The sequence below is a fragment of the Aulostomus chinensis genome, chromosome 9, assembly GCF_037954235.1.
Source record: "Aulostomus chinensis isolate RoL2024-O1b breed Wild chromosome 9, RoL_Achi_v1.0, whole genome shotgun sequence".
In the NCBI taxonomy this organism is placed as follows: Eukaryota; Metazoa; Chordata; class Actinopteri; order Syngnathiformes; family Aulostomidae; genus Aulostomus; species Aulostomus chinensis.
This window is the reverse complement of record NC_141328.1, coordinates 18,067,993-18,087,733: the sequence shown is the minus strand read 5'-3', so window position 1 is coordinate 18,087,733 and position 19,741 is coordinate 18,067,993. Positions and strand designations below refer to the sequence as shown.

At 42.0% G+C, this 19,741-nt stretch overlaps 1 protein-coding gene across 2 annotated transcripts in view; it reads right to left on the bottom strand.

Annotated features, from left to right (window-relative positions):
* Positions 1–17,687, bottom strand: part of arhgap4b (Rho GTPase activating protein 4b) — a 34,498-nt gene extending 16,811 nt beyond the window's left edge. For both annotated transcript variants that reach the window (XM_086214056.1, XM_086214057.1), the window contains exons 1-7: positions 17,418–17,687; positions 5,470–5,812; positions 3,043–3,214; positions 2,772–2,934; positions 681–743; positions 413–586; positions 94–222 (exon numbers count right to left, since the gene is read on the bottom strand). In XM_086214056.1, the coding sequence (XP_086070182.1) occupies positions 94–222; positions 413–586; positions 681–743; positions 2,772–2,934; positions 3,043–3,214; positions 5,470–5,539 (771 nt within the window). In that variant the 5' untranslated portion in view covers positions 5,540–5,812; positions 17,418–17,687. The remainder of the gene's footprint in view (positions 1–93; positions 223–412; positions 587–680; positions 744–2,771; positions 2,935–3,042; positions 3,215–5,469; positions 5,813–17,417) is intronic.
* Between the last annotated feature and the right edge of the window lie 2,054 nt (positions 17,688–19,741).

Below are 19,741 nucleotides of genomic sequence, written 5' to 3'. Positions count from 1 at the left end.
GGGGGGCAAAGACCAGGCAGCAGCAAAAACTAACAGGCGGTCTGCTATACACGCAAAACACACAATCGCGTGACAAAAACAGTCTGTTCTTACATCAATGAGAGTGCTGACATCCTGCAGGTAGTACTTGTTCATGGCTGCATTGGCTGCTGCTAGATTCAGCAGATAGTCATTGCGGGCCTTGGTACACTTCAGCTGGGTCTCCTGCACTCTACCATGCCGCTGCAAACACACACACACACGCACACACACACATGCACACACACATTTGAGTGTCAGGAGACAATAAAAAAAACATAGAGAATGTGTATTTAGACAAAGACTCTACAGACAGGAAATGGTGTGACTTCCTGCCACTCTCTTTGTTCTCTTTCTGATACACACGCAAACACACACCATGACACACATTCACCTTCTCCATTAATCTCTCCATCTTCTTGACAGAACTCCGCCTCTGTCCTCCTGATTGGCCAAGGCCCAGCTCAGCTGATTTGCCGGTGTGTCTCTCCTCCAACCGCTCAGCTTCCTTCAGTTTGCCCTCAGCGATCAGGCAGTCTGTGTGGTACTGATTATACGTCTTCAGAGCCTTCAAACGACACACATTCCACATCAGCACCATGACTTTCTGTGAACATTAGTTTTCATTTGTTACATTTATGACAACTGTACCACTTGCTCACCGTCTGCAGTTCAGTGGTGACTTTTAGCAACTCATCCTGCATCTGGATTCCAACTTCTTTGCTCTTGAATGTAAAAAGGAAGATCAGACAAAGTCATTGGACACATTTGCCTCTTTGTATGCCACCAAACAGGCATCAGCCACTGGCTGTGCTCTGGTTGTCCATCCGTACATCCTATTCTTGTTCATGCAAATCTAGCACAAACATCCTCTTAGCCTGTAAGATGATTTTGGTTGGTCAAAGGTCAAGGACACCTCACACGTATGCGATATCTGACCCATTTTTTTTCTTCGTTTAAGTGATATTCTGGGAAAAGCTCGAGGGAATTTCTTCAGATTTGGCTCAAATGTCCACTGGGACTGAATGAAGAACTATTTTGGAGATCAAAAGTTAACTCGCACTGATGCTGGAGAATTCCTTGCAAGGTGCCCACCTACTCGTCAGCAATTGAGGATTCTGATCAAGGTCACTTTGACACGGTCACTGAAGGATACAAGATTCAAACCAGCAACCCTTCTATTAGTACAAGTAGTCACTCTTCCTCCTAGCCATGTTGCCCCAGGTTTTCGCATATCTATTCACGAATATTTTTAGTCCTATTAATTAAAAAAAAAAATTTAGAAGCTTCACCAAGAGGCTGCAGTTTCAGGTACATGCTCAGGTCAAAGGTCAAGGTCCCTGTGACTTCTCCAAAGAAAGATTTTTTTCTGGAATTCATACACTAATTGCTGGAAAATATCACATAAATATCTAAGAGAATATAAAAATGAAGGAATGACATTTTCTATCCAGGTCAGCAGGCAGTATCGGATGAAGCAGAAGTTCAAACAGCCCTGTTGGCACTGCCCCTTACATCACCTCTTACAACGCTTATTCATATTTTGCTCACTTATTTTAACTACGAGAAGGTAAAAGGAAGGAGTCTGACGGCCAGTTATTCTGGCAAAATGAGTCTGCGTACTTTTTATTAAAATGAAAAGGATGACAGATGCCACTGCGGTAACCAAGTAGGAAAATAATCCATAAAACAGGCTTTATGAACAGACTTTCATTGTGTTCACTTTTGTGCCAGTGTATGAGGGGTTTTGTTTTTTTTGGCGAGTTTGTTCACATTTCAAGCCTGGCAACCAGAGCCGGTTGAGTGTGTGGTTCTACAAACATTAATCGGACACATTTTTCAAACACGGAAAAAATATAGAAATGAATAAATATACGTGCCCCTGGGCTGTTAAAAGCTTCAATAAAAACTTTTTAAGACAGAAAAGGTTGTAGACCACAACAGGAATATTTTGCCTTTCAAATACTCACAAATAGGTGTCTTGAGCTAACAAAGATGTTTTTTTTCATCTCCTGCATCACTTCTATGTGACTCCAGAATGCAGAAAGAACCAGCCACATATATTTAGCTTGAAGCTAATGGCGACCCATGGCCGCCAACTACAGAAAAAAACAGCAAAACTATTTGAAAATCATTGTCTTCTTTATCTAGATGTATGCTGAATGACCCACAAACACTATGATTCATGAACTAAAAACAAACTGTAACTCTTCTGGATGAGTGTGATGTGTGAATGAGATGGTTCAGTTAAAAGCTGCTGGTGGTGCTACAGTGATTAAGCTCCAAACCACACATGTTGTAATTAAAGCCAAAGTGTTTGTGGCTTACTGACCATACGGCTGAATAAAGAAGACATGGATTACACCAGATGATACAGGTTATGTGTCGTTTTGGAGATGTTAGCTGTCAGGCATTAGCTTCAAGCTAAATATATGTGACTGGCTCTTTCGAGTTGTTGAGTCACGAAGAAGTGATACCAGAAGGGAAAACGTTGTTCGGTCAAGACATTTCCACACACTGGAGGGAGATCTTTTACAGTAGGAACAACAGGACTGTTGTTTTTCCACCAACTTAAAAAATGTTGAATCTCTTCCAGCTTTTACCCACTTTCGCCAATGGCAGATAAAACTGGTGATCCGTCCTTCGACAAGGGGAAGAACAATATTTGAGAGCCACCAGGACTCCAGCCAGATGCGTCTGTGTAAGTCTTATATGTGTCTAGCGTGTCCTAACATGACCCCTCACCCACTCACCCGCTTGTGCAGGCGGTGTGTGTCCTCTGTACTGTGTGCCAGACGCTGTGTGAGTGTGTTACAGCAGGTGTCACCCAGCGCTGCATGCTCACGACTCTCCAGACGGGTCTGAGTCAGCAAAACAGACCAGACCTGACACACAGACTGACCCCACTGCTCCTTCCTGAAAAGGAGAGAAGGTGAGAGAGATGGGAGTCACTGTGCAACCACCAATATACATATATATATATATATATAATATATTGTGTGTAATGAGGAGCATCACGCTTACTTCTTAGTCTTGTGAGTGAACCTCTCTGTGAGTTTGTCCAGGGCACGTGCATATTCAGCTTCAATGTCACCTCTACGGCGAAGGAACTCAGAGAGATCTGAGAGCTGTTGCTGCTTCACCTCCACCTGAGAGTCTAAGATCTTGATCTGGTCAGTCAGCTGAGCCCGCAGGTCTGAGACCCAGAGGGAGAGAGAGAGAGTCAGAGAGAGAGACAGACAGAGCGAGAGAAGACAATTAAGACAAGTTTCTAAGCCTGGGTAGGGCACAAACACACACACACACACACACACACACACACACACACACACACACACACACACACACACACAACATGTGTGACAGCACATGAATGGTGATCACATGAGCCTGACCCTATAAATAGACACAGACTAACACGCACGCCCCAGATCATATGCTGATTTTGTTTGAAAGAGGTCATTTCAGTGAGATTTTAAAATACCATGTTTGGATTTTTCTTCATTTACAACTAAAATTCTTTGCCCAATAGGGGAACTACTCCTCTACCCTATTTCAAAATCTACCACTTAAAAAAGATAAATAAAATTCAATATGTTCTCATTGAGTAGGACATTTATGTCCGTCTGGCTTTTCCAGTGACTCTCAGCAGGATTATATCAAAACTATGATGCTGATTTTCACCAAATTAGGCAGAGGGGTGAAGAATGATTAACGAACAGCTCAATAAATTTTGGGGCAGATCCGTTTAACAGCAAGAGAAAGTTTGTTTTACGTTTGGCTTAACTGACTGGGTTAGAATTAGATGAGATCTTCATTTGCTATACTCGTGTATTCTTTATTTTATATTTCTTTCTTTTAATTTATTATTATCAGTGTTATCATTACACACTGTTTATTGACCTGTATGGACAGATATCATTGGAGGTTTCTTTCCCTCTTTATGTTGCCGTCAGTGACATGATGTGACGTGAGTGAGAAGCATGTGAAATGAAATGAGTCTTTATTTATACCTTTGAAAAGCATAAAATCAAAAAGAACGACAACTGAAAAGCAAAGTTAACCTGTATGAAAGGGAATTAGAAGTCTTAAATTATTCAACCCTACTCCTTCTCCACTACACCTTAACTGCTAATCATGATTAACTTCCATGCTGAATACTACTATATAACACTCAATTATTATTTCATGTACGTATACATACATATATAGCCATAAATACACAAATACGCGTGGCTTTTTGTATAGAAACCCTTGAAAAATTGATCACAAAAACACGAGCGGTCCCTAAAATAGGACACACCCCTGCTAAGGAAATATGATGTCATCAGTTCAAGATCTGTTTCTGGATCAATTCCGAAATGCAATCAATAATATCAGGCTTTGGACCCCAGACCCTTAAATCCTTCTCTGCAGATCTCAGATGCATCGAGTTTGATGTCACGAATGGTTGATGACATAAAGGAGTCACAGACAAACAAAGATTTCTTGCATTCGCAGTTGGAGTGTAGCCCCTCCCCCTGTGGTTTGAGGGGCGGGGCCGGGATCTATCCAACTCCTCAGATTTCATACTAAACATAGTTGCTGGCATTTAAAGAGTGTGAAATCTACTTTGCGGTGTTGATATAATACAGCTCGACAATGCCAAGTCAGTCTCTATGTCATGGTATGTCTAATCATGTGGGTTGATCCTAACGCTCCAAAATGACAGTTTTCTGCTTAATTACACTGTTCAAATACAAGAGTATTAGCAAAAAGGAAAAGTCTTTTATATGATAGACATTATGGGATGCTTGAATGCTAGGATATCATTTATTTAGAACAAGGGGAAGCCCTGAAAACATACAACAAAGACAGAACATGTTGGTCTGAAATAGTAAAAAAAAAAAAGAAGGTAATATTGCATTAAAGATCCCTGTCATCACAATTTATATCCATTTAATCACAATCCTGATTTGTTCAGTGATTAAAAGTTAATATTACTAATTTCTCTCCCCAAACAAACCCATTGTAGTAAAATTCCGTAGGTTCCTGCAGTGAATAATTTGGAGGGTGACTGATGGTATTTTGCAGTCATTTGACAAATAGCTATTTTATAAGCCTCGAAAACATCATTATATATTTTACATACACAAGATAAACCGCGGTTAAACAGATAGCAGCGCGTCCCAACGCTGGTTTGAAAAGGCTAATGAAGACATCATTCTAGTTTCACCTCTCTCAGGCTTTACCCGGCTCCCCCCTTCCCTTCTTCCCTCTTTTCCTCTGTCTCCGTGTGAGTACACAGCCCAGGGCTGACTGGATATGAGGAGACAGCATCACCAATACTGGCTATAAATACACCCTTGTAGTACAGTACAAAGCCAGCCAGCTATGGTATGCACCCTCCAAAACACAGCACAGCATGATACACACACACACACACACACACACACACACATACAAACATACCTTTCATCTGTGATTCGTACTCGGCCAGACTCCCCTTCTCCCTCCTCAGTTTTCCATGTGATGTCATCATCTTTGGCCTCCCCTGTGCCTCGTCTGTCACTGAGACTCTCCTTCCCGAACCCCGACTCTCCTCTTGGCCTCGTAGTCTCCTGTCCTCTAACCTTTTGACCTCACTGCCTGCTCAGCTTCTGCAGTCAATGACCTTTCGCCCCGACCCCTTGGCCTCGCTGATCTACAGCTGCACGCAACGCATCGGGTGTGGATCGACTGGGCTCAGTCAGGTCGATGTGTCCATGGATTTCCTGGTTCTCTGGCGGGAACGCTGATCCATAGGTGACACGGCCTGAGCAGCAGACAGAAAGATGAGAGGATCATGTTAAGTGGGGAGAGAGGGAGACGAGATGGAGAGATGAGCGAGGACAGCATGGAGCAGGAGAGGGAGATTTATCGCCCGCAGAATGAGAAAAGAGTTGGAAGATGAGGACAAATGAGGCCACGGCGACAAGACAGAAAGGGACAGTGACACCGTGGAAGAGAGACTTTAATAGGAGGGACAGTGTGATGGGGGCACAGCGCAGAATGGACAGTGAGAGGGCAGAGTGATGGGGAGGTGTCAGAGGAGGAGTGAAGCAAGTGGGGGGAGGGGAAAAAGTGATGAGTAACAGCAATAATGAAGGACATTCAATAGCTCAAGGGCAGAGGTCGGGGATGTCCGTGAGGGTAACACGCCCACTACACATATTTATCCACGAAAGTACACAGGATTCCTATAAGAAATTCACAGTTCACTTGGAACTGATCTGGGAACTGTTTTCTGATTATTTGTGGACACAGGACAACGTTACAATAAATGTACCGTTGTGTACGTGTTTGTGTAGTTACCATAAAATTCATTTTACAGCGCTGTACTGAAGGTCACAATCGTAATGACTAAAAAAAATGTCTTTTCAAGGGTTAAAATAAAAAAAATGCAATCATATTTTGATATTTTTGATCAGGACTGAAAAAAAAGCTGGTCTTTCTAAAGTCAGACTGCACACTGATATATCTCTACGGCGCTTCTTTCAATCCACTCTTTAATGTGTTTTGTGTATTTGATTCTTTTCCATGTTTTATTGCAATGGGGTATTCGTTTCCATCTCATGAAATGAATATCAATTTTCTCAATTTCTTAATATTCTTTTAACTTGTTTTTAATGTTCTCTATTTGTTGTCAAGCACTTTTAGCCGCAATGTTTGTATGAAAGTGCTATCCTAATAAAGTATATAAATATTTGTTAGGATCAAGAATCCAGTACTAGAATACCTGAAGATCGATGGATAGAACAGTCTGAGAGACTGGAACGTGAGCCCAGCGGGTTGACAATTTTTCCACTTTGCACATTTTAGTGTGTGTCACGGAAAAAGAAAAGCAGCGTAGGGAACTATTGTCGCCTCACTCAGGTGAAAGAAATCTCTATGTGTTTATCCTTTGCTTTTCTCGACAACCACGGTGGCTCTGGAGGTAGAAGGACAGGGATTCAAAGGTTGCTGGTTCCATCACCAGCTATTCCAGAGGTTTACCTTGAGCAAGACACTGAACTCCCAGTGACTCCTGATACCTACACCAACACTTTTTGAATTGTTGGAAAAACAATATATAAATGCAGTTCGATCCAACTTGTTTGGATGAGCCGCTCATTTATTATAAACGTTCTGTTATTTTACTGAAAAGTATAACAGAGATTCAGATTCGGCGCTGATGAAAGTGAATTGAAATCAAGTTGTCTAGTGTTTTGTTTTTTTTTATTATTAACCATCAGCCGTTCCACTTCTTCATCTGTGGCAGATATGAGCCGACAACTGTAAAAGTCAAGTTTTCATTTGATTGTTAAGCAATGGCTGGCTTAATATCAGCTGCAAATAGCAATCGGCGCACTCTGAATGCATGCTAATAATAATAATAATAATAATACATTTTATTTAAGGCGCCTTTCAGGACACTCAAGGTCGCCGTACAAGGTTAAAAACAGGGCAAACGGTGCAAAACAAAGCAAAACAGTGCAAAGCATACAAGCAAAATGAAAAAAGCAACAATCATTTTGGAGCAGAGCAAACTACACAGATTCATAGGCCTGTCTGAAGAGGTGGGTTTTGAGGTGTGATTTAAAAGAGTATGGATTCAGAGTTTCTGAGGTCAGGGGGGAGTGAGTTCCAGAGGTGGGGGGCCGAGCGGCTGAAGGCTCGTGCCCCCATGGTGGAGAGACGGGCTGCAGGAACGGTTAGGCTGAGGGAAGAGGCAGACCTAAGAGACCGGGTTGGGATATTGATGTAGAGAAGATCAGACAGGTATGGAGGGGCGAGGTTGTGGATGGACTTGAAGGTGTGGAGGAGGATTTTATAGTCAATGCGGAATTTGATGGGGAGCCAGTGGAGTTTGTGTAGAACAGGGGTGATGTGACAGATGGCAGGGGTTTTTGTAACTATGCGGGCGGCAGCGTTCTGGACCAGTTGCCATGCTGCACTCATTTAGTGATGTCATCAGGGTTTGGAGTAGGAAATCCTTTGGTTCCATTTGTTCCCTATTCAGAAAAGTTCTTTCAAATTTGTCAATGCAGACACAAGGGAGGGTATCAGATAATCTTATGATTTACAGGACATACCAACCAGTTTTACTCATGAATTAGTTCAATTTAGTTTCAGAAAAGTTATATCTAGCAGCCATTTTAGCACAAAGGGCTAAATACTGCAAAACCCATGAAGCTAGACCATCATGAGCACACCTGTAAAAACAATGGAAGTGAAACCAAAAGGGATCGTCACGGCTCCACAGCTTCTAAATTCCACTTTAAACCCTAAATGGAAGACTGTTAGCTGCTTGCATTTTTTCAATATAACATAATCTTTAGCTTCTTTGATAGGATTAAATGTCTTCTACCTTGCGTGTTAACATCTCATTACATTTTAAAGCACAGAGGGTTTTTTTTTTCTCATCAGAAAATCACCAGATTAAAAGCTGTCATTCTTGAAGATTTAACAGACTTTCATAGCACAGCAGGAGAGCTCCAGTGTGACTCGCCTACAATGTCAAGCGGCAAAATGAATGAAAGTCGTGAAAAGAGGCGATGAAGGGTACGCGCATCGACAGGTGAAGAGCGGAACGTGGGTATCCGTCCTTTTGTTTGATTTGAAATTTTTTCCTCACAACTTTTAACTTTTACTTTCTACGTTTAAACACGGATATCTGTGTTTTTCACTCTGACCAAAACAACACAAGAGAAACAGAGAGAGTTTGAAGGGGGCAGACGACACTCTCAAATACAAGCGGAGAAAGGTACGTAAACGCTGGTCGGCACTTGCCAAAAGGAGACACCTCCCATAGTGACTTGTTAAAGGAGGAACGTCCATGAGTCAGGAGAGGAGTTGTAGCATCCACATGGGTGACAACCTTGTATCATTTTTTTAGTAAATTTAAGGGCCAATTCCTCTTGTCGTTATCTTAGTAACATTACTTGTACAAGAGAAAAGAATGCGTAGACTTCTGGCATTTCTGGTTGCGTTATGAGGAGTGATGGATCCTACATTTGGAACCAAAAATAAACTCCAAACCAAGGTTCAGTCATTCTTTATGAAAGACAGATAAAAGCAATCATAAACAAAATAAACTCGTGCTTTTTAAAATTAGTGAAGTTAGACACTTTCCACAAAATGTTCTCAAGTAAACTGCCCAATTAAAAAAAAAACGATACTCAAAAAAACTCCACATACACACACAAAAAAAAAATGAATAAACTGCAATGTGTTTAGTACTTTCCTGCTTCCAGTGAATTGGATGTGGTTTACAAGGATGTTTATCAGTCAGTACCAACGTTTTTGACTGTCACTTGGGCAGGTACGCAAGGCAAGAACATACCCACATCCTGTGTCAATGTGTCAACATGGTTTCCGATCTCTGCAATGAGCACCAAAGTTTACCAGTGTCTCTGGAAACACTGATCCTCAACTATCCTCCTGTAAATATATGCTTTGGTTAAAACTGAACCGAAACCTTCAATGTTGTTTATTATAAGCCAGCACTGATTTAGTAGTGTGTGTGTGTGTGTTTGTGCGTGTGTGTTTGTGTGTGTGTGTGTGTGTGTGTGCGCGCGAATGCATTCTCTAGAAATATTCTCTTTTCAAGAAGATCAAAGAAGAGAGGCTTTGATATGTTGCAGATCATAGCGGCGTTGCGATAACTACTTGCTCAGGACTCAAGTATTCTTAAAGCTCCTTTTTCATTTCCTTGTTGGTGTCAGTTACATCCTCAACTAGGAGGTAAATGCAGAACAGCAAACAAATAGTGATATGAGAAGTGAGGGCCCTGGGACCTTGGAGGCTCCGGAGGCCTTCATCAGCGTGCGACCTTAATCTGAACGGAACAAAGCGAATGTAAATGATCTGAGTGAGAAGGAGAGGGTTGAGAGGGATTTGGCTGCAAAAACGGAGGGTGAAAGGGGGTTATCAAGGAACAGTCAAGGTTATTGAAAGGAGGTCATGTGGTGAATATCAAGCAGATTGAATGAGAGAGTGCATGTGGTACAGTTAAATGGATCCGTATTCCTATCCAGGGGATTTTTTTTTTTTTTAATTTCATCTGAAGTAGAAAAACATGCGAAGAACTTGTCAGATGTAACGCAGGATACAAGTGGGATATTGTGTTTGAGGTCATGGTCAATTCTGAGTGGGGATTTCCTGAAATTGTTAAAAGCTAATCACACTGTGGTGTCACATACATCTTATTACTAAATAGAAGCTTATCTTCTATCACTCCTCTCACAGATGTGTGTGCAACCCTGGGGTAGAGAGCTTGTTTTCTCCATTTAATCATATTGAGGCCATCGGATATTAACTGATTTCTGAAATTGTTGTTAATTTGGAGCCACAAGATGTAGTTTGTTCCCTCACAGTAGTTATTCTGAGGTCACAAGGTATTTGTGGACACAAATTAAATGGAGTGATTATATTTTCCATGATCAAGTTTCCAATAGCTGCAATGTCTCCTATTCACCATATTACCAATGTATAGAAGTTGATAGAACAGCTATGAAAAATTATGGAAGTACTCAAGTGTTTACATAGTTGAAAGGTTGGATGCGTGCTGTTATACAGAGAGGGAGAGTTCTTTTTTTTTGAAGGCAGATTCGAGTCCTCGCTAGTCAAAAAGCGCTAACCATTTGGCGCGGGTGTTGCTGAGCAACCAGGGATCAGTGGAGTGCTCCTCCTCATTGGGAAAGGGGGTGCAAGTTGTATGTACCTAGCTAGCTGGTTAGCTACACATCAACGATCTGCCGCTGGTTGCTTCATAATGTTAGCTGTAAACAACGATCTACCCAATCAACCAGAGTGACATAAATTGAGGACGACGCTCAAGAGGCTCCGGATATAAAAACTATTTCCTCCTCCACCATTTACTGAATTCTTTTACGGAGAAAGCTGCTGAGTAAAGGATGATGCTAGTAAACAACGGTAGTTCCGCTCTGAAACGGAATTTAAATGACAAAATAACACAATATGGTGGCGCCCAAGTTCAGGCAAAAAAATAGGCCATAGCAAAATTAAATTTAATGTATATATACACACACACACACACACACACACGCTCAGAGATGTCAATGTGACCCTCAGTCAAATGATCTGACTTCCGGTAAAGTTATTTTGTGTGCTTCTACAGAACAGTCCCAACAGGCACAATTTATCTTTATCAACGCAACATCATAGATACGCACCCAAACGTTACAAGAATTCACGAGCGTGTCAAACGTGATCTTCTACTCATTTGTGTAGAGAGATGAGCCACAGCAGCGCGCTGGCCGCTGTGAGTCAGGTGGCGTCAGGTGTGACGCTCGTCCGTTTGACGGACTGATTAGAGAGGCTCTTACATGCAGATATGATTGAGGGACGATGGCTCGAAGCAATTTAAGCTGCATGAGCAAGCAGACAATCAATGGTTGGTTAAAGCAGAACAGACACTATTGTAAAATTCTATTCAGATTTATTCTGAATACTTAGTCAAATGAGCAGTCGAAATAAAAGCATTAGAAAATGATTCATACTGTATGTACATGTTACTTTGTGGAAAAAGGTACAGCGTTGCAATGGAGTGGAATCAGTCCAAGTGTTCAATGACAGATTGGACCTGCGCTGCCAATTTACAGCTTACAGCACCTTTTGTGTTACTGACTTCATTATAATGTTTTTCAGGAGGTGATTAAATTAAAAAATGTGCAATATTTATTTGGTTGAATGTTCTGTGTCTGGCTATGACAGACTCCGCTTATTAACAGTCTAAATTTAAAGGTGCTAATTCACTTTTTTCTGAGTTCATGCTGAGAATCATGTCTGTAGACTTAACGTAGGTTCTATGCTTTAACTTCAGTTTCTATTAATAAGGTCCAGTCCTCTGAGGTGATTGCAATTGGATCCAGCACTCACAGACTTCCTGCCCTCCGCTTATCTGGGTCTGGGTCGCGGGGGCAGCCCAGACTGCCCTCTCCCCAGCCATGTCCACCAGCTCTTCCGGGGGAATCCCGGGGCGTTCCCAGGCCAGCCGAGAGATATCATCCCTCCAGCGTGTCCTGGGTCAGCCCTGAGGCCTCCTCCCGTTTGGACATGCCTGGAAGACCTCCCAAGGAACGCGTCCAGGAGGCGTCCTCACCAGATGCCCGAACCACCTCAACTGGCTCCTCTCGACATGGAGGAGCAGCGGCTCTACTCTGGGTCCCTCCTGAATGACTGAGCTTCTCACCCTGTCTCTCAGGGAGAGCCCAGCCACCCTGGAGGAAACTCATTTCGTCGCTTGTATTCGCAATCTTGTTCTTTCGGTCATTACCCAAAGCTCACGACCATCGGTGAGGGTTGGAACAATTAATAGTATTTCAATTACATTTTGAGTAGATTGTAGATTGAGTAGAACTGTAGATATGATGCATAAAAAAGAAAAGAAAATACACATTAGGTATGTTTCCATCAGCTGGTCTTGACCGAACAAAATAGGCTACATCAGGGCTGGCCAATTCATTTCTACAGGGGGCCACGTGAAAAATCGGAACTGTGTTCAGAGCCAAACCAACAATAATTTGAATTTAATTCTGCTCAATATCAATTTTCTCCCGTTGTAAAAAAGCAGTAGCTGCTACTGGTAATCAGAAGCACAAGAATATGCTGTAAATATTTATGTAATTTTATGAATTGTGGTGTAGGTCAAAGAGGAAAATAATCCTATAAAAGTAAAAAAAACAAACAAACAAAACAGTTTTAAACTAAAACAATCATTACATCATTGTTTCATTTTATTCTTATCTTGTTCATCTTCACAAATACTGAAAAGGGTGATTTAGAGTATGTTGAAGATAAGCAAATGGTCAACTTCATCCAAAAAGCAAAAAGCGCTTTTGATGTTTTCAGTTCAGTTTACTTGTTCAATGAGAAAAATCCAGTCTGTGGTGTAGTTGTGATTCAGATTGTAATCCCTAAACACAGCGACTTGTGGACCACAAACTAAGAGCAGGGCTTTACCTTTGACTTCTGGAAAGAAATTTTTAGCAGTCCCTGTCTTGTTGAAAACACAGCATTCGGAATCAACTTGTCTTTTCATAACGTGAGCCAACATTTTTAGGGCGCCAGGGGGTAGCTGACTAGCAGACAGGCAGACAGAAGCAGATACCTAGGTCCATACGAAAATAATAAAAATGCTGGTCTTTTCAAAATAAAAGGAACACAGTTGTATTGCATGCACAGCATAAATACTTGTTCATTTGTGTTTATGACTGACATACCGCGGGCCGGATTTAGCCCAAGGGCCGTAAAATGCCCAGGTTTGGGTTCCATGATGGTGCTAGAAGCTAGTAACGTAGACAATTTTACGCATGGCAACAGAGTTTAAGAATAAGAAGAACAGCCATCTGTCAGTGGAAAGTGGAGAGAGGTGTGGAGGAATCACCTTCCACTAATTACAATTGTTGTTGAGTAGCAGCTAGTATTGGACATGTTATATGCTGCTACTGTACTTCTAATTTTTTTTTGTACAACTTCCGATTTAATGCTGTGTAACCCGTCTATACCTGCGCAACTCTCATAAAACGCGACATGTTTCATCTGCACTGTCAGTGTTGACTTTTGCAGTGCTAGCACTACAACTGGCTAGGCTAGCACTGCTAATAACGGCGATGACAGCCCCAGTAGAGATGGTTTTGACAGTTGGGACTCTCTCTTCAGATATTGTACTGCATCTACTGTTGCTTCCATGATCGCAGGGCAAGATTTTTGCAACAATTCATCCATATTTGAGCTATTTAGGCAACAAATTAGGTGCTGAAGGCCTTTTTTATTTCTAGCGAAACTGAACATTTTGGGAGCACATCCCAGAAAACCTGCTTGTGGCCCTACTCTGCCTCTGATTTCTAGCACTTAGGCATATGGAGTGTGAACCAATCAGAAGAGCGGGTCTTAGCTACGATTTTCACAAGATGCGGAGTAGTTTGAGAGGATACCACTAATACCCCTATAAAACTGCACACCCCTGGTGGTACAAATACCCCATTTTGGGCATCATGGCACTAGAGGGATAAAGGGGGAGAAAGGGTGGAGTCTACACCACCACATCTGGTAACACAACCACAAACGTGCATTCCATACTGAGCCACTGCATCTTGTGTTGACGCACATCACTGAGCCCCATAGAAGCCATGGTGGCATCACACTCAAGCATTTGAATGAAGATGAAAGCTGAGCACAGATTCAACAATGAAGAAGATGGGGAGAATCAGCTCTTTCAATCTCTGAGGAAAAATACCCCTAATTCATAAACCTGCTATGACTGAGATTGGGCCCGCAGTGAGAGTAGGAGTAAACTTTCTGTCAGTCACATGAGCATTGACATTTGGGCCACCCTAACAGGGTGAAGCCCACACAAATTACAACATAAACTTCAGCAAACACAGAAATAGCTTTAGAACCAGTTAAATAAACTAGTACTTCTTGGCAGATTTTGTTAATCAGTGCTTCTTTTTGACTACAGAATGCAGAAAGAGCCAACTACGTATATTGAACTTGAAGCCAATCGTGCCAAATGGCTATCAATGATAAACGACTGCAAAACTGTCCAAAAATGTCTGTTCATAGAAACTCTCAGACCCATCTTGGGGTGTCATCCATATCTTCTTGCTCTAGCCATGTGCTAAGTAATCCATAAACACTGATTTTAGCTCAGAACAAACTATTCCAATTGCTTGTTCTTAGTAGTACTTAGCAAGACCAGCTGGCGCATTCAGTTGAAGCAACTTATTCACACATATTGTTGTAAGTAGCGTGGAAACAAATTGTTTTAAGGTCAAAATCAGAGTGTCTGTGGATTACTGAGTATATGGCTGGATAAAGAAGATGTGGATTATACCAGACGATGCCCTTCGGAGTTTGTAAAGGGACATTTTTGGACAGTTATCCTGTTGTTTGTAGTTGGTAGCCGTGGGGTTCCGTTTGCTTCAAGCTAAATCTACATTGCTTGCGCTTTTGCAATCTTAAGTCACAACGATGTGAAACAAGATGGAAAAAACCTCTTTGTGAGGTCAAGACACCTCATTGTCAGTACCTGAAAGGTATATATTGCTTTAAAATGGAACGATAGTTAGCTAGACTTTAGTCTTTGGATGAAGCTAAGCTAACCACCTGCTATAATCTACCATCAAAGTCAGTTCATAGACATACATATGGTATCAATCTGGACAAACAAGTATACTTCCAAAAATACTGAACAGCTTCTCAAGGATAAAATCTACAGGGCCAATCAAATCTGAGCCAGTAATTTCCCACAAACCTTCTTTCAGCAGAACACTGAAGCTGATCTCCTCTGAGCCACTGGAAGCTAACTGACACGTCAGCTCTTCCCTTCCTGATGTAAACTCCAATGCATAGCTGAGAGCATCCAGGAAACAGGGCCGCACTACAACAGGTAGAGCTCCGTCACACTGGCTCCAGACCCCGCTTTCAATTTGAACGTGTCATAAGATTTAGGAAGATACCAGATTAGCTATGCAAAAGGGGGGGGGTGCAAATTCATCTAAACACAGGCAAAGTTTGTTCTTGACAGACCGCCTACACTTTCAGGAGGCTTGCTGCCGCACTGAACAGGAAACCATTTCATAGTATGCTACCACAGGTTTGTACCCATGCACCATCTGTCACTGTACCTTCTAAGTTTTCAGTTGATCACAGACACCCCTCTCAACACACACGTGCACACACAGCCAATAGGCTTTCGTTATAAATTGCCTTTTAGATTCTGGCACTCATTGCAACTGAGTGTAAATTTGCAACTTCAAACCAAAGGCCACAAAAAAATTTCCACTGCTATCTACATGTTTTTGGGGGGGGGGGGGGGGGGGGGGCTGCCACTGGTTGAGTTTTATGTGGAGGATCATTTACAGGATTAATGTTTGTTGAAGGCATACTTGTAGGCTCTGGCTGAGGGCAATGTGAAGTGAAAAAGTGAAATGAAAACAGATACAGACAGTTGGGCACTGTGAGGGGCGAGAGGCTGGCCACATCCATTCCTCGTGCCCTGCAGAGAGCAGGACCTCTCTGCCAAATATTTCTCTTTGACAGGGCTAATTAGAAGTATTAGCATTTCATCAAAATCATTGCTAATATTACTTCAAATTCGGGTGAATAGTGGCACGATATTTAGCTGTAAGATAATGAGGATTGATGGCTAACAGCCGGAGCAAAAAAAAACAAACAACAACAAAATTGACAAAGTATGTAAACGCATGAACACTCAGGTGCATTGTCCAGCGTAACTCATGACTTCTTCACCCCACCGTATGCCCAGTAATCCACAAACACTTGGATTTAAGATAAAAACAAACAAGCTATTGTGTGCTCGTCTGTGTTTGTTCACAGGCGCGCCAAACTATAGTTATTAGCTCAATTAGCATTGCTGAGCATGCGGATCATTGATTGAACTGGAAAATGCCCTTTAGAGTTTATTAAATTGTCATTCTTGTGTTTTTTTGTTGCTGTAGCTGGTGTTAGCAATCAGTTGACATGAGCTTCAAACTAAATTAACGTGACTGGCTCTTTCTGCATCGTGTAGTCACAAATTACTGATAACGGAAGGAGAAAAAAATGTCTTTGTGAGCTCAAAACACCTATTTGTGTATTTGAATACCAAAAGAGAAAAAAAAAACAAGTTTTGGTTGAAGTATGGCTTTAAATAGCAGAATAAAGTGGGTATTGTATGTGTATTTCAAACCCTGCTAAAGTAGCAAATCTGATTCTGCATCTCCTTTATGTGTGACGAAACTCCAACATAAAATGAGATATTTCATCAGCATGTGCACTTTTTTTTTTTTTTTTTAGAGCATTTGATGCTATAATTGTATCACAGGCTGCTCCATTCCATTACCATCATCCCAATCTTTGTTGTAGCTCTGCAAAGCAACAGCACAAAGGGAATCCTACATGTTTATTTTTTTTATTTTTATCTTATAATAAGAGAATGTGATTCAGCTGAGTGTAGGTGATAAGCGCGGGGGGGGGGGGGATTTAAGGTTCGACTGCTCTGACAGCACAGGAGTGTTGAGTTATATTTACAATGGTTGTTAATCACCCCATATGACCAAGACACTGGAGCAGTGCTGCACACAATGGCCACATAGACACCTAAGCATAATCACATGAGCACATAAACACACGTGCAGCATCAACACTAAAATGGTGCACACATATTACATAATTGATACCCTTAACAGTGAGTACCCTACATGCATTTGTCACTTACACACCCCCAGAGTGTAAAGGGTTGCTTTTAAAACTATATATAAACACACTTTAGTCACGCATGTACACACGCATGCACACACACACAAACTGTAAATACATACACAGGTTGTTCGTGGATTCATGAGCAACAGAAGCATGACAGCTGTACATACCTCACTTTGTGGTCCTCTGCTGTCTCTTTCTATCTGTTTCTTAGCTCCCGTCCTCTCTTCTCATCCCTCGTTCTCTTTATCACACGCGCACACACATGCACACACATACACACAAACACACACACACACACACAGAAAGAGAGAGAGCAGTGTGTTTGAATCTGACAGATTTCTCTCAGCTCAGTGCCCTTCTCCCTCCCTCCATCTCTCTCTCTCTCTCATTTCTCAGGCACAAACTCAAAAACAGCCCTCCCTCTCTTCTTTCTTTCTTCCCTCTCCTGCCAAATAGCCTCCCCTCTCTCTCTCTCTCTCTCTCTCACACACACACACACACACACACACACACACACAAGAGATGCCTCTCTCCTCCCCTTCCCTCCCTCTCTGCCTCGTGAAGCAGCTCGGAAGCCACAACCCAAGCCACGCCTCCACTCTCTCCTCTCCTCTGGGTGGCTATAAATACCGCTGCTTCTATGAATATACTGTCTTTCTCCCTCAGCATCCCTCGCTCCTGCTCTCTCTTTTCTCTCTCCACCTCCTCCATCTATCCATCGCCTGCACTGCCCTCCCCTCGTCCCTTTCTCCCGCGAAATGTTTTTCTGATGACCTTGTATTATTCGCCCTCACATGACAGCATCCTTTCTCTTCACACACTCGAGTGCAAAATGTAATAAGACACAGACACACGCAGGCTTCCCAAGCAGCCTCGCACACACACACACGTACCCACACACACACACAAACCAATCGGTTCACATAAACAACCACAGACGACGATGTTTGTACTACCCCCATCTCTTATGCTTCCCGTCTGCTGCAGTGGATAGTGTATTTTTCCCTTGAACACTCACACACACATCACATTAACACACCTTTAGAAAAGAATTCACCTGGTTAAAGAACACCTGTGCTTCAATGATGTAATCACATTTTTAAAATAACTGACAGATGAGGGCATGCACCATTCATCATTTTACTCCATTTCCATTCTGTGATCAAATTCTTGCTCGAGTGCTGCAACACAAACATAACTGCTACATAATGAATGAGATAAAGAGCATTTTCTGAATATGCAATGGTACACTTCACCTGCAAAACGCAGCGGCCACGTAGTAGATTTGGTAATGTACAGTATCGTGTCCCTGCTCTTGCTCACTGCCAGCAATATTGTCTGGGAATGAGGTTACCAACATCTGGTGAAGGCGTCTTATGTGCACCAAGGGTACACTCAAACAGAATCAAATCTTCGGCTGCGGGCTATATAGTATGTCACGGACATAATTAATCCTTGGATTGCACCAGCAACGTGCTCTAACTTCCTAAACAACAACACTAAAAATCTAAGCTGCACAAAGACAGATGATTGGAAATAGAGTGTTTTCCTGCCGGCGGTTATAGACGACCAGAGGGAACCATATAAGGCAATAGAACCCAGCGTGATCTCCTATAAATTTCTGTTCTCTTTTTTATTGTGTTGTAATTAGCTTGCAAGATGCTGACTTGATATGTTTTGAACAAATGCATTCATGTCGTATATATTTCTAACCCCCTGTTTTGCATTAACAAGCAGTATATATTCATTAATGCTTTATAATAGTGCTGGTCAACCTTTTCTTTGTCACGGTATGGGTGGGTGGGTTGAAAAGTGAAAAGTCTGTAATACACAGTGGACACTACATTTTTAACATTTGCACTGTTAAGCGCAAAAATGTGCAATTTAAACTCATTTAAACTGCAATTTCTGATTTTAATTATTTCTGGGTGTCACTTCTGGGCATCTACCTTTAAATTTGTAGATTTTAGGGGTATTGCATGCCTGCTGTCATACTGGCTGGTATGATTGTCAAGAGTTTGGTGCATGAGTGAGTTTTGAAAAATGGATTTGGTCCTTCCTCACTTCCCCTTGTAGCATCATGACAAAACCTTTAAAACCTTAAAATTCTGAAATTGAATGAATATTTGATATTTTTCATCAAGCTTAGAATTTCATCCATCCACTGCTTATCCATAAAGGGTGTTGGGGGGGGGGGGTCGGGAATTGAAATTGCTATTCTTAGTGGGTTGGAATGGACAAACAAAATCAAAATAACATTTGATGATTTATAAATAACACCCAACTACAGCCATGGCTCTGAGGTAGAGTGGCTGTCTAGCAACCAAAGGTTCGCTGGTTTCACTTCTCCTAGTGACTGTGTTGAAGTATCCTTGAGCAAGATACTGAGCCCCAATGGCTCCCAATAGTCCTGCTACGGACCAGTGACCCGTCCAGGGTGAACCCCACCTCTCGCCCACTGTCAGCTGGGAAAGGCTCCGCCCCCTATGAC